Below are 13,585 nucleotides of genomic sequence, written 5' to 3'. Positions count from 1 at the left end.
CAATATAATGCAACATGTGACTTCTTAAGTGTTGCTTCCATGGATACTGATTGTTGATCCAAGTAGAATAAAATCATTGACAGCTTCAATTTTTTCTCCACTTAAGAAAGTTAAGTACTACGCCTTACGTTAGAAAAAAAATTGCTGCATACAATTCTTTGAAAATAGACTAAGAATCTTCTATCTTTCCATAATCAATACAACAAATCTTTATCAAGTACCTGATATATAAAGCAGAGGGCAATGGTGGTTCAGTGGTAGAATTCTCCCATCCCATGCCAAAGACCTAGGTTCGATTCCCAGTCAATGTACCTCCTATGCAGCTACCACCCACCTGTCAGTAGAGGCATGTGTGTTGCTGTGATGCTGAACAGGTTTCAGCGGAGCTTCCAGGCTATGATAGGCTAGGAAGAAAGGCCTGGCGATTTACTTTTGAAAGTCAATTAATGAAAGCCCTATGGATCACAACAGATCATGGGGATGGCACAGGAATGGCAGTGTTGCATTCTGTTGTGCATGGGGTCGCCACGAGTCTCAACAGCAGCTAACAACTTTATAAAGCACTGTCTTCTAACAAAGCTAATTTACCTAGCTGATCCTGGGACAAGAGGACTTTATAACACAGTTCTGTAATATCTGAATTTTTATAATGGCCTATGGCTTTTATAATCAGGAAAAAAATAAGGAAGTTTTTTTTTTTAATGGTTGCTGTCAAAGACTTCCGGGAAAACAAGAACTGGGTTTATGAGACACCTAACTTACCCAAAATAAAATCTCTGATTTTCATCAACAATGTAACAACAACAACAAAAAAAAAAAAACCTATTGCTATGGAGTCGATTCCAACTCATAGTAACCTTACAGCGACAATATAGGACAGGATAGAACTGCCCCATAGAGTTTCCAAGGAGCACCTGATGGATTTCAACTGCCAACCTGTTGGTTAGCAGCTGTAGCACTTAACCATTACACCACCAGGGTTTCCAATATAACAATAGATCCCAAAATTAATACCTACCTTCATAACTAGGCTAAGTCATTGTTAGATGGCCATTATTCTAAAGCTACAAACCCAAAAAAAGAAAAGGGAATCAGAGATGATGTAACTGAGAAAAGAACCAACCAAGACCTTTTGACATTCCTGGAAAATAATTCTAATGTATTATTTAAAAAATGGATATAATTTGTTATAAATTGAGATTATCCATTTTTTATCTTGTAAATTAAGCCCTGTGATTATTTCTAAATCATTTTCTCCTCTGCCTTCCTGTCTTCAAAAATCCTGAAAGTTTCTTTGTTGCTTCCCTCTATATCTTTTCATTATAAAGAATATGGTGAATCAGAAGTTAGAGCCAGCCCCCAAACTACAACCACAAAAGATACAAACTGCACACTACACTGAAGGATTTCTGAAGTTAACAGATGCAATTCTCCCCACCCCCACCCCCGTAAAGAAAGTAGACCTCAGGCAAAAAGCAAAAAACATCCCAAAACAGTCACACGAAAAAAGCTGTTTAAAAGCAAAGTCCTCCTAAACTTTTGGTCTAAGAAAAATATTTCCAGAACTGATATGAGGGGAGAAAGAGGAAAAATAATAACAACACAACAATAAATAGTCTTAAGTGCAATTCAGAAAATGAGTGACCTGGCTCCTCTCCTGACAGAGCTCTACTGCAATGTGGATTGGAGACTGAATTAAATAGGCCACACCACAACTCTGCTATTCAGTGATTAAGCCATGGCTTCAGTTTTCCCTTTTCTATTAAAAAAAAACAAACTCATCAATGGTGAGACACCAGACAGAAGACCAGATACTAACAGTTCTAACTTGCTGGACGACACTGGACAAAAATAAAATAATTTCAAGTGGGACTGTAAAAATTAAATACTGTACACTGTAAAACTATAAAGTCATATGTCAATACTAATCATCACCACCTGCCAAAAGTGCTACCACTGATTACCTCTGACTTCTAGCTGTGACATTTTTATTCTGTTTAATTTTTTATTCTGTGACCAATATAAATGAATGCACACTCATGTTTGCCAATTGGGAACAGTTTTGAAATCAAGGGATCCCACACTCACAAATGAGTGAAGCTGTATCAGACCTCACCGCTCAGGCTCTGAGCACCCCATGAAAGCGGTTTAGACTAACTCAGTTCAGCCCAAGCGTACAGTACGCCACAGTTAAAAAAGCCTAGCAAAATTTTTGCCTCACTTACCCAACATATTAATAAACAAAAAAATTACTAACCTGGTTCTCTGAAAAGGAAGCCATGAGAAATTCCATGGATGACAAACATGCATCCTAAGTATAATATTTGAGAAGCTTGCTGGTCTAAACTATACCTGTTTCCATCTTATTTCCTGGAGTCGAACTGAAAACAACTTGAGAACTGGCACATGTTCTCATACTCCACCATGTCAGGACTCTGCCACTCATAGACTCAGCCCAGGGTTCTAAACTAAACTAAAATCAGCCATCACAGAACATCTAGAACATGGATATTTGACCAAAATCTGCCTCAATAACTTTTGAGAACTAAATCTAAAAATCTGACAGTGATAGCCTATGTTCAATCACTGAATCCCATAAGAAGTCACCAGCTTCAGAAAGGCAAGACTTTCCCTCAATGGGCCCTACACCATATCCGGCAGGTACTAAAATATATAATATAAAGCATAGTTTCCCTCCTGTGTATGCACATTCCTGAGAGGTCTCTAAAACCACTTAATAGTAGTAATTCTAATCCAGGCATACCCACCCAACCACTGCCATCAAGTCTGACTCACAGCAACCCTATAGGACAAAAGAGAGCTGCCCCCATAGGGTTTTCAAGGCCATAAATCCTTACAGAGGCAGACTGTCACATCTTTCTCCCACAGAGCGGCTGGTTCTGTCCACCTTTCTGTTAGCACCCGAGCGCTTAACCACTGTGCCTCCAGGGCTCCTTCATCCAGGGAAAGCAGCAAGAATTTAGGGGTCAAGCCAAGCCCAAGTACACCTTCCTCCAGAGCTAGCCAAAAACGAACTTATAAAAGGATATAAAACGAGAAACAGATTTCACATTTCGCCAAAGGAGGCCTTACGAAAACCAAAGCCATTGCCGTCGAGTCGTTTCCGACTCATAGCGACCCTATAGGCCCTAAAAGAGGCGTAGGGGTGAATTTTATTTTTAATCTAGGAAGGAAGGAAAGGCTGAACAGACACTAAGAGAATGTGATTTAAGCACCAAACACCGTGACTCAGGATTTTCTTCTAAAGAGGAGCAGAGCTCCAGTGTCATTAAAGTAAAATCCATTTACTTTCAAATGGTCTCTTCCCACCTGAGGGAGTGAAGTGGCGTTCTCTTCATTCGGAGTCTTTACAGTCTCTCCAAATAAATTTAGCGCGTAATTTTGAACTGCCTTGTGCTGTTCTGTAATTGTTTTTGTGTGTTGGTCTTTTTTCTAACTTCTTACTCGTACTACCTTCAAAAAGAAAACATAACCTAATCTAGAAAATCTCCCTCAGCAGCAACAGGCTTTACCTCTGGCAGTACCTACAGATGCCTGAGCTAAGCCGTCAGGATTTGAGTCTTGCTGCAGCAGCAGCAGAGATGCCTTTATACAACGACCATGAGAGAGTCTGTCCAGAATCAACCAAACTGATAAAAATTAAGTTTAGCTCATACTGACTTCCTGTATGAAACTAGCTCAAACTTTTTATAACCACCTCATCCCTGGGATGGGGTAAGTTTTTTTTCTTTTAGATAAGACATCCTTCTTAAGCATCTGGAATATGCAAATCAAAACCACAAAGAGATACAACTTCACACCCACTAGGACTGCTATAATCAAAAAAAAAGGATATGGAGAAAATGGAACCCTTATACACCGCTGGTGGGAATGTAACTGGTATAACTGCAGTGAAAACAGTCTGGCAATTCCTCAAAAGGTTAAACATAAGAGTTATGACCCAGTAATTCTACTCCTAGGTATATACCCAAGAGAAATGAAAACATACATTCACACAAAAATTTTTATGCAAATGTTCATAGCTGCATTATTCACAATAGCCAAAAAGTGGAAATAGCCCAAATGTCCACCAACTGATAAATGGATAAATACCATGGAGTGTACTTATGCAATGAAATATTATTCAGTGATAAAAGAGAATACTTTAAAAAAATGACATACTGATACATGGAACAACATGGATGAACTTCAAAAATACTATGTAAAAGAAGCCAGTAACAAAAGACCACGTACTATATGATACCATTTATATGAAATGTCCAGTATAAGCAAATCTATAGAGACAGGAAGCAAATTAGTGTTTTACTAGGGCTGGATTTGGGGGAAGGGAGGAAATAGGAGTGACTCCTCATGTGTACAGGGTTTTCTGGAGGATTGATGAATATATTCTAAAGTTGACTGTGGTGATAATTGCAAAACTGAGTAGTACATGTTAAATACGCGGATTGTATGGCAGGTGAATCACATCTTAATAAAGGTGTTTTATACATATATATTTATACGAGGGGAGGGAGGGAAACTACAGCCCTGAGATAACTCTTAAGACTTTAAACCAAAAAATATACCCTAGTCTTCTTAAAAACAAACCATAGTTCAGCTTAACTAGTATTAAATGTCTGCCTTAAGCATTGTGCTCTTTTAAGAACGATCTGTATGGGATCAAACTGACAACAGCAACTGGAAAGATTAGACAGAAACCTTAGGGAACAGTGTGTTTATGTTAATGGAGGAGGGAGGACTCAGAAAAGGAGGGTGAGAATGGTTGCACAACTCAAAGAATGCAATCAATGTCAATGAATTGTACATGTAGAAACGAGTGAATTGGTGTATGTTTTGCTGTGTATATTCTCAACAACAACAAAAAAATTGTATTAAAAAAAACCCTCATCTGGCAATGCCACTGAATTGTACATGTAGAAATTGTTGAATTAGTGTATATCCCACTGTGTATATTCTCAACAACAAAAATTAATTAAAAAAAAAAAAGAGGCTCTTTCAGCATATTTTTAGTGTTCTAAGTAGACCTATACAGGCCATTGCCTAGCTTCTCATTTATCCATGTGTCCCAATACCGTTTCCGGCTCTTTCTCTCGGATTTTCGGCAAGGCCCTCTGCCCAGAGTCTGGAAAAACTGGAGACATGAATGCAAAAATCTAGGATACTTACATTTCACTGCTAGGTGCAGGTCAGTCGATTCCAATAAGAAATAAGTCACAAGCATTCTGGAACCTTAACTCTCAGACAGAGGTAAGCAGAGTAAACTCAGGAATCCCTACCTCATGGCTAAAGCCTTCTCCTTCAGTCACCTGGATGAAGCATCACCTATGCCATCAGAAGAAACAAAAATGAAGATGCCCAGGACACCCACTCCTCAAGTGGTGAGAAAAGACACTGGACCATCACCACCTGCCTCTCCACTCAGGATGGGCCATGGAAAACGTAAATCGGGAGCAATTCTTCCAGATTTGCTCATCTAGCTGACAAGCTCAAGAAGCCAATGACCCGATTCACTTTGCAAATACCATTTCCTAAAGTTAGCTAGATTTGTGTTTCACCCATAGAATACCTCCTCTCCTCCTTCCAACCCAAAGTACTTTATTAACCAGAAAAAAAAAATAATTTTTACACCTTCCTCAGTTCCTTGCACAACAAATAGCTACATGACTTGCCTAAATGCTTGAGTCTTCAAGAAATGATCTGAGTCAAGATCCAACACAGCAAGCTCCAAGTTAACTGTCACAGAGACGACTGAATCTTGACCCTTCTCCACAAAACCAGAACGAACACTGAGCATCTTTGATTTGGTAATTCTGGGTTCACTTTTTAAGGATACAGAATCTACCTGAGACATATAACTTAATTTGCTTAGAGATAACATAAACTCCTCAGTACCTCCCTGGAGGACCTGGGTACAATTCATAATTTCCTACAGTTTCAATTACTATGTCATCATCAGTTTTAGAGAAATAAGGCAAGCTGAAAAGTGAAAATGCACCCTGGAGAGTCTCAGCACAAAGCAATTGTATTCTGTTTTGTTTTATTCAAAGATCCCCTCAGGGTAGTTCAAATTCCCAACCAACCCACCAGAAATGAAATAAAAGGGGGAAAAAAAAATCCTTCAATCAGTTCCTATTCTAATAAAGGCTACCTATTCGATAAATGGTTTTGGCATTCCACTACTGCAACCATATTTAAAAAGACAGAAAATATCCTTCTTTATACATTTCATACAACTCATCTACCCTTCCTTGCTATTGTAATAAGCTTTCACAGAGATATAGTTTAAGCTTGCTGAAAAGGCAGATCATTTTAATTCATTAAAAGAGAATTAACATTTCTGAGGGTCTACTTGGTGAGATACTTTGTATTTACATTCTCTTTTTTATAGATAAGGACCCTGGCAGAGTTACCTAACTTGGCCCCAGACACATAGTCAATAGCAGAGCAGAAATGTTTGACTCTAAAGCCCATGCTCTCAATAACAGTCGCTTTCCAGCTTCACTCCAATGCTTTATGATTTGAAACTCTCCTCTTTATTTTCTAAAACCAAATGTCTATACAATTTAATAGATTCTTCAAAGTGCAGCATTAAAATAATATTGGTTTATTCCATCACCTTAAAGTTTCTTTTATTGGACAGAACAGTGTTATTTTTAATCTTTCTCAACATGTTAATGTTCTCTAAAGGCCCAATGAGGGCAATAAGATGCAATTTGGGGATGTAAGAGGCACACTGGACCAAGAGTTAGGCAATTAACTAGCGGGACCTAGGCCCTACTGTCTTTCCTAGGCCTCATTTTCTTCTCTGAGGTCCGTTACAGCTTCAATACCTTAAACTTAATTCCAACAACAATATCACAAAGTCACACATTTAATACATGTAAAACACAGATAAAATATTAACATCTGTATTACATGAATATGAAGACCTAAAAAAAAGTAAGCTTGAAACAATGAAACTACACTGACAAAGGCCTAGTATTAGTTATTGTTTCATGATTTTTTTCCTCCATTTGCTAGTAGAGGAAGCAGTATTTTTTTGATCTTGTTAAGGAATCAATTTATCACATTTTTTAAGTCCATTTTTGTCATTTTAAATATACACTTGATTTTTTTTTTTTTCATAAGAAACACTGGAATTTTTCTGGTAACAGGAAAAAAAAAAAACCGTCCGTCATCTCTAAAGCAAAGTAAAACTAGTCAACAGGATAATCACTTTTAGGAGAGAAACTTTACAGTGAATACATCATAAGAGAAAAGTGGAAATGAGTTTCCCTCAACAAATCAGGATAACTGTATAACCTCACAGGGTCGATCGTATGAGTCAGAATCAACTGGAAGGCACACAACAAACAACATAACCTCAAAGTATAACCCAACAAACCACCCACATGAAACGTGCTAATGGGACCCCGGACAAAAACTTTTCCAAAACGGGTGCAATTCAACGGCTCCAACGAAAGTGCGATGGAATTCACAGAGCTGTTTTGCCCTTCTGCAATTAGTGCCAAATCTGATCAAGGACCCCATTTTCACTTCCTCATCACTCCTCCTTTGATAGGTTCCTTGAGAAGCATCATAACACAAACCAGGTTCTCCAACTTGCTGGTTTGTGTCGCTTATTTATTAAAAAAATGGCTTTGGCCTCATAAAGGTCATAAGTTACTTTTCATAAAAAGACTGGCCCCAAGATACTGGGCCAAGGATATTCTCACCCTTCCTGGTGCAGCCCAAGCCCAAGCTCACTTTACTATTTCATGTCCCACACAGATCTGTAGATAAGAGCTGCAATCTGTAGGATAAACCCAGGGGCCCAGCCCAGGGCTGGGCTATAACGGTTTCGAGCGACTGTTAGAACAGGCTTCTTGGGAAGAGGCCAAATAAACTCACCAAGTTTTTGTTTTGCTTTTTTTTTTTTAAGTCTGAGTGGAACTTTCACTAGGACGTGGGATGCCTTCTTCCCTCCTTAATGAGTGTTCGAGGACTGGCTTCCCTTTCTTTAATACTAAGTCACTCAGCCTACACCAGACCGAGAACACACAACTCTCTTCTCCTCCTTGTCCCCGACCCCATGCCCCCGGCGCAGTCGGACCGGAGGGGCCGTTCTGACCCCTCGCTGCTCGGAGCCCCTCGTCCCGCTTCCCCTCCTCAGGCCCAATGCCCCCTTCCCGGCGTTCTTCCCGGTTTTAACCCTCGCCCGGCTCCCAGGACAAAGCGGGGGGCTCGCCGGGGCCTCCGGACGCAGCGGGCACGGTGAAGCGACCCCGAGCTCGTCGCTCACTCACCCGACAGCTCGTCCGGCTCCAGCCCGGTCTCGGTGTCCAGCCCGCAGATGACAAAGTAGTCGGCAAAGCGACTGGGCGCCGAGCCCCCTCCGCCGCCGCCGCCGCCGCTCATGGCGCCGGGACCGAGACGGACCGGGCCGTGCGGAACGGCGCGGAGCCCCCGCACCCGGGCGCCCGCCCGCCCTCAGGCCGCCCCTCCCGCCGCCGCCGCTACCGCGGCTCCGGCCGCCGCCCCCGGCCCTGGCCCGGTCCCCGCGGCCGCCGCGGCTGCCGTGACGGGACGGGGGGGCACCGGGCCGCCCCGTGCCGCATCCTGGACGCCGTCCCCCCCGCGCCGCCGCCGCCGCCACCAGCCGAGAGCGCCGCGGCCCGACCGAGTCTGGAGAAGGGCGGAAAGCGCTGAGTGGAGCCCCACCGCGGCCCCGCTCCAGCCGCGCCTGCGCAGGCGCCGTCGAGGAGGGGCGGGCGTCTAGCGGAAAGGATGACGTGATGCTCTTCGGGCCCAGCGGGCCGCAGCTTCCCAGGCGGTCGCCGCAGCGCGGCCCGCGGCTGCCACTCAGCCCGCAGCCGCCACGTCCGGGGCTGCAACTCTTCTGAGAGGACTGAAGAGGTGTGGGAGGAATGAACGTGCCCTGCAAAGCAGAGACCCTGGCCCATGTTCCACTCTCCCCCACTACTACCCCACTACCCGAAACCCCCTTAGCCCGGCCTTGTCACGGGGGTAAGGGTGCAGGATTGAGCTCGGAAGCCCACCACATCCCACCGCCAGGCCATCGGCCTAGACTTAAAATAGCGCCTTCTCCCTGCCCCCATTGCATGGCGTCCGTGCCGGACCCTTAATCCGGTAAAGCAGAGGATGCCCCTCTTTTGGTGGAAGCGGGTCAGCTCGTCCTATATCTATCCTTATTTTACAGATGGGGAAACTGAGTCTCAGAGACAAGCAAGAATTTTCCCAAGGTCACATTGAATCCAATAGACATAGCCTGGACTAGGATACTGGGTCTGCTAACTCCCCCTCTCCCACCATAAGCCAGGCCTTTTCCTGTCACCAGGAGCTCCCCTTTTCTCTGAAGGCACCTCAAGAGGCCTCTGCCACTTGGGGGCTCCCCTTCTGTTTCCACCGAGAATTCTCAGATCCACCCCTGAGCCAGCTGGCCTTCAAGAACAGAGGATGAGGGGGAGGGGAACTTGCCTCTTGATCCCAGTCTTGAGACCCTCCGCTTTTGTTTCCCAATGTCTTTGTTGAAAACTGGAGATCAGAGACCAAGAATGTAATACAGTATAGTGGCTAGTACTGTAGGCTCTAGAAACAGAATGCTCAGATGTGAATCCTGACTCTTTATCACTTACTGAATGACCTTGGGCAAGTTGCTTAATATCTCTGTGCCAGCAGTCATGGTCTTGTAAAGACTAAAGTAAGATAAATGCACATATAGGTAAAGAATTGGAGCCCTGGTGGCACAGTAGTTAGGAGCTATGGCTGCTAACCAAAGGGTGGACAGTTGGAATCCACCAGCCACTCCTTGGAAACCCAGTAGGGCAGTTCTGCTCCATCCTCTAGGTGAAGAATAGTGCCTGGAAAACAGAAGGCAGTCAGTAAATATTAGAGATTATTATTACTATTCCAGCAAGAGTTGTGCTCAAGATTTGCTCAGGCAGTCTGTCCCTAAGGGCCCTAGAAGGCAGCTGGTTTCCCCGAGGGCTGAATCTGGGCTCTCTCCTGAGTTCTCTCCTGAGTACTTTTCTCAAGTATTGGTTCCTTTGGGAAGAGTGGCCTAGAGGTCACAGCCAACGTCACCTGGAGCCATAACACCTGCTCTTCTCTGTATCTAACCTGCCTGAACTGTGGGAGAAGAGTGAAGAGGAGAAGGGAACTTCACAAAGTCCACTCAGGGCAATGCCCCATCCTAGGTGTCCTGTATGCTAGGGACAGAGACAGTAAGGGGACTCAGAGAGCTACATGGTTACAGAGCACAGAATAGGGGTACCTCTCCAGGTTGGAGGATGGTCAGTGGAGGCTTTCAGAAGGAGGTATGATCTGACTGAGTTATGGAGAATGAACAGGAGTTTCTTAGGTAAAAGGGGGAGGGGAAGAAGTTTCAGGCAGAACGTGCAACACCAGGGAGGTGACAGATAAAATGTTACATTTGAGGAACGGCAAGTAATTCACTGTGATGAGAGATTGAGAATTAAAGGGGGATGAAACCAAGGAGGGAAGAGGTGGACAGAGCAGCAAAGGCCTTAAATGTCAGGCTAAGGAATTTACCCTGTAAAGTGTGAGGTGGTGGGGGAAATTAAAGGAATTTTAGCTGAGAGGAAACCCTGGTGGCATAATGGTTAAGAGCTATGGCTGCTAACCAAAAGGTTGGCAGTTCAAATCCATCAGTAAAAAAAAAAATCAGTAGCTCCTTGGAAACCCTGTGAGGCAGTTCTACTCTGTCCTATAGGGTCACTATGAGTCGGAATTGACTCGATCGCAGTGGGTTTGGTTTTTTGGGGTTTTTTAGCTGAGGAATGACAAGATCTGATCCATATTATAGAATGATCACTCTGGGGGTGATGAGGAAGAAGTGACTTGAAAGGGGGATAAATGTCCAGAAACTTTTAATCCAATTCGTCCAGGGTGATCAGCTGCTGCAAGATCTCTACACTAACTAACTAAACTCATAAAGCACAAATTAGAGACAAAAGCATGACTGTATTAATTCATTCGCCCTGGGAAATGTAGCTGCTGGGAGGCCCAGAATATTCAACTGTAAAGTGATCTCCTTCCCAACAGGAAATTCATTTGGCAGAGTGATTGCTTCTTAGAAAGTCAGGTAAAAAACAATGCTGGATGCTTCTAAGTGATAGTGTTTAAATCCCCACTCCCCCTCTTATTGGCTGTGTGGCTGAGACACACCAGGTAACTTCTCCGGAATGAGAATAATCATTTATACCCCTCATAGGATTGCTTTGAATACTCAAAAGTTAATAAAAAATTAATGATAAAAGAAATTTTAAATATCTGAAACATAGTATACTCTTTTTTTAATTGTATTTATTTTGTTGTTGTTAAGAATGGAAACCCTGGTGGCATAGTGGTTAAGTGCTACGGCTGGTAACCACAGGGTTGGCAGTTCAAATCCACCAGGCACTCCTTGGGAACTCTATGGGGCAGTTCTGCTCCATCCTATAGGGTCACTATGAGTTGGAATCGACTCGATGGCACTAGGTTTGGTTTTCGGGTTTTTTGTTAAGAATATACACAGCAAAACATACACCAATTCAACAGTTTCTACGTGTACAATTCAGTGACATTGATTACATTCTTCAAGTTGCACAACCATTCTCACCTTCCTTTTCTGAGTTGTTCCTCCCCCATTAACATAAACTCACTGCCCCATAAGGTTCCTATCTAATCTTTCAAGTTGTTGTCAACTTGATCCCACATAGATAGTTCTGGAATATAATATACTCTTAGTAAATGACAACCTGGGCACCAGTTTCAGCATGAGGGACATGAGAGAGTATGGACATCTAGGGGAAAATAATTCCAGGAAGGGGTGTGAGACAGAAACTTGGCTAAGATGTTCAAGTAGCAACAAAGAGGCTAGAGTGTCTGGAGGGGGTTGGGAGCGAGAGGAGTGGTAGAATATAGATGGTATGGTAGAGTTGGCTTGCTGTCCACCAAAAAATCATACTCCTCCTTCCATAGGGTTATCTCTAGGAAGCATCTTCCTACACACCCCCCTGCACCACCCCCCCACCCCACACACATCCAGAAGTACCCACAAGACTAGTTTTCACCAATGGAATGTGAACAAGGTTGATGTATGTTACTGCTCGGTCAGGGCTTTTAAGAATCAAGTGAGGCTTCTTCCTTCTCTCTTTTTTGCCTTCCACCAGCTAGAAGTAGAGGGTTCTGAGGTTCTAATCAATGGCAAAACAGAATACAAAAGAAGCCTGAGTCTCTGAATCAAGCTCATGGAGGAAAGGCTCCAACTAACCAAGAATACCCACTGGGCTGTTTTGTGAACAAGAAATAAACCTCAGTTGTGTTAAGCTTGCCCTTAAATTCCAGATTTGTATATCCATGGCTCCTTGTCATCTCAATTTGAATGTCTAAGAGGAGTTCAATATTAACAAGTTTAAAAACAAATTTCTGATTTCCCAGAATAACTCTACCCCTTTCACAGTCTTTTCCCATCTCAGTAAATGGCATCTCCATTCTTTCAACTTAGGCCAAAAATCTTTACACACACACACACACACACACACACACACACACGTATATACTCCACATAATATTCATCAGAAAATTCTATTGGTTCTGAACATTTCTAACTTTGAAATCCTTTTAAATTGTCTGGTTCAGAAAGTTCTAAAAGGACATTGAAAAAAGAACAAGAACTACTGAAAGAACATTCTGGTGACATGAAAGCCAGAAAAAAAAAACCCTAAACATATTTTGAAAAATACTTTGTAACTTCTGCATAACTTTTTAACTACCTCTACTTTAGTGAGTGTTGCTAGATAAAGCTATTACGGTATAGGAATAAGGGAAAAACTGTGAAATAAAAAATAACTTCATATTAGATAAAATATAACGATATATTCAGTGCATGTAACAACTCCTTATTTTTAATATAAAGAAAAAGGTATACGATTTATATTAATAAATCAGTTTCTTCGCCTTTGCTTAATACATACACATATATACACGTGTATGGAGCCCTGGTGCGCCGCAATAGTTAAGCATTATGGATGTTAACCAAAAGCTTGGCAGTTGGAAGCCATCAGCCACTCCTTGGAAGCCCTATGGGGCAGTTCTACTTTGTCCTATAGGGTCACTATCAGTTGGAATTTACTCGATGACAATGGGTTTGGATTTTTTGGTTATATATGTGTATAAGGTTCCTGGGTGGCACAAATAGTTTGAACTCAACTACTAACCTAAAGGTTGTCAGTTTGAACCCACCCAGCAGCATTGCAGAAGAAAGGCCTGGCGATCTGCTTCCAGTGGCAGTGACAGCCAAGAATACAGTTTTACTCTGTAACACATGGGGTTACCATGAATCAGAAATGACTCAATGGCCACGGGTTTGGGGTTTTTGTTTGTTTGTTTTGATGTGTATACAGACACACATCCAAAAAAAAAAAATCCTTCAAATTCTCAAGAATCCAGACTTACTGGACTCATTGAGACTGAAGGAATCCTCAAGACTATTGCCCTGAGATACTTTTTAAACTTTGAAGCAAAACTATCCCCCAAAGTCACCTTTTAACGAAATGGCAAA

The 13,585-nt window shown here is 42.6% G+C and overlaps 1 protein-coding gene across 5 annotated transcripts in view; it reads right to left on the bottom strand.

The window, feature by feature from the left end:
* DENND5A (DENN domain containing 5A) overlaps positions 1 to 8,444 on the bottom strand; it is a 111,348-nt gene extending 102,904 nt beyond the window's left edge. For 4 of the 5 annotated variants that reach the window (XM_064288454.1, XM_064288458.1, XM_064288455.1 and 1 more), the window contains exon 1: positions 8,307 to 8,443. In XM_064288454.1, coding sequence (XP_064144524.1) covers positions 8,307 to 8,418 — 112 coding nt within the window. In that variant the 5' untranslated portion in view covers positions 8,419 to 8,443. Of the gene's footprint in view, positions 1 to 8,306 lie in introns of all 5 variants that reach the window. The other variant, XM_064288457.1, reaches the window with a different exon arrangement.
* Between the last annotated feature and the right edge of the window lie 5,141 nt (positions 8,445 to 13,585).

Source organism: Loxodonta africana, chromosome 7 (genome assembly GCF_030014295.1).
Source record: "Loxodonta africana isolate mLoxAfr1 chromosome 7, mLoxAfr1.hap2, whole genome shotgun sequence".
NCBI lineage: Eukaryota > Metazoa > Chordata > Mammalia > Proboscidea > Elephantidae > Loxodonta > Loxodonta africana.
This window is presented reverse-complemented; position numbering and strand designations above follow the sequence as displayed.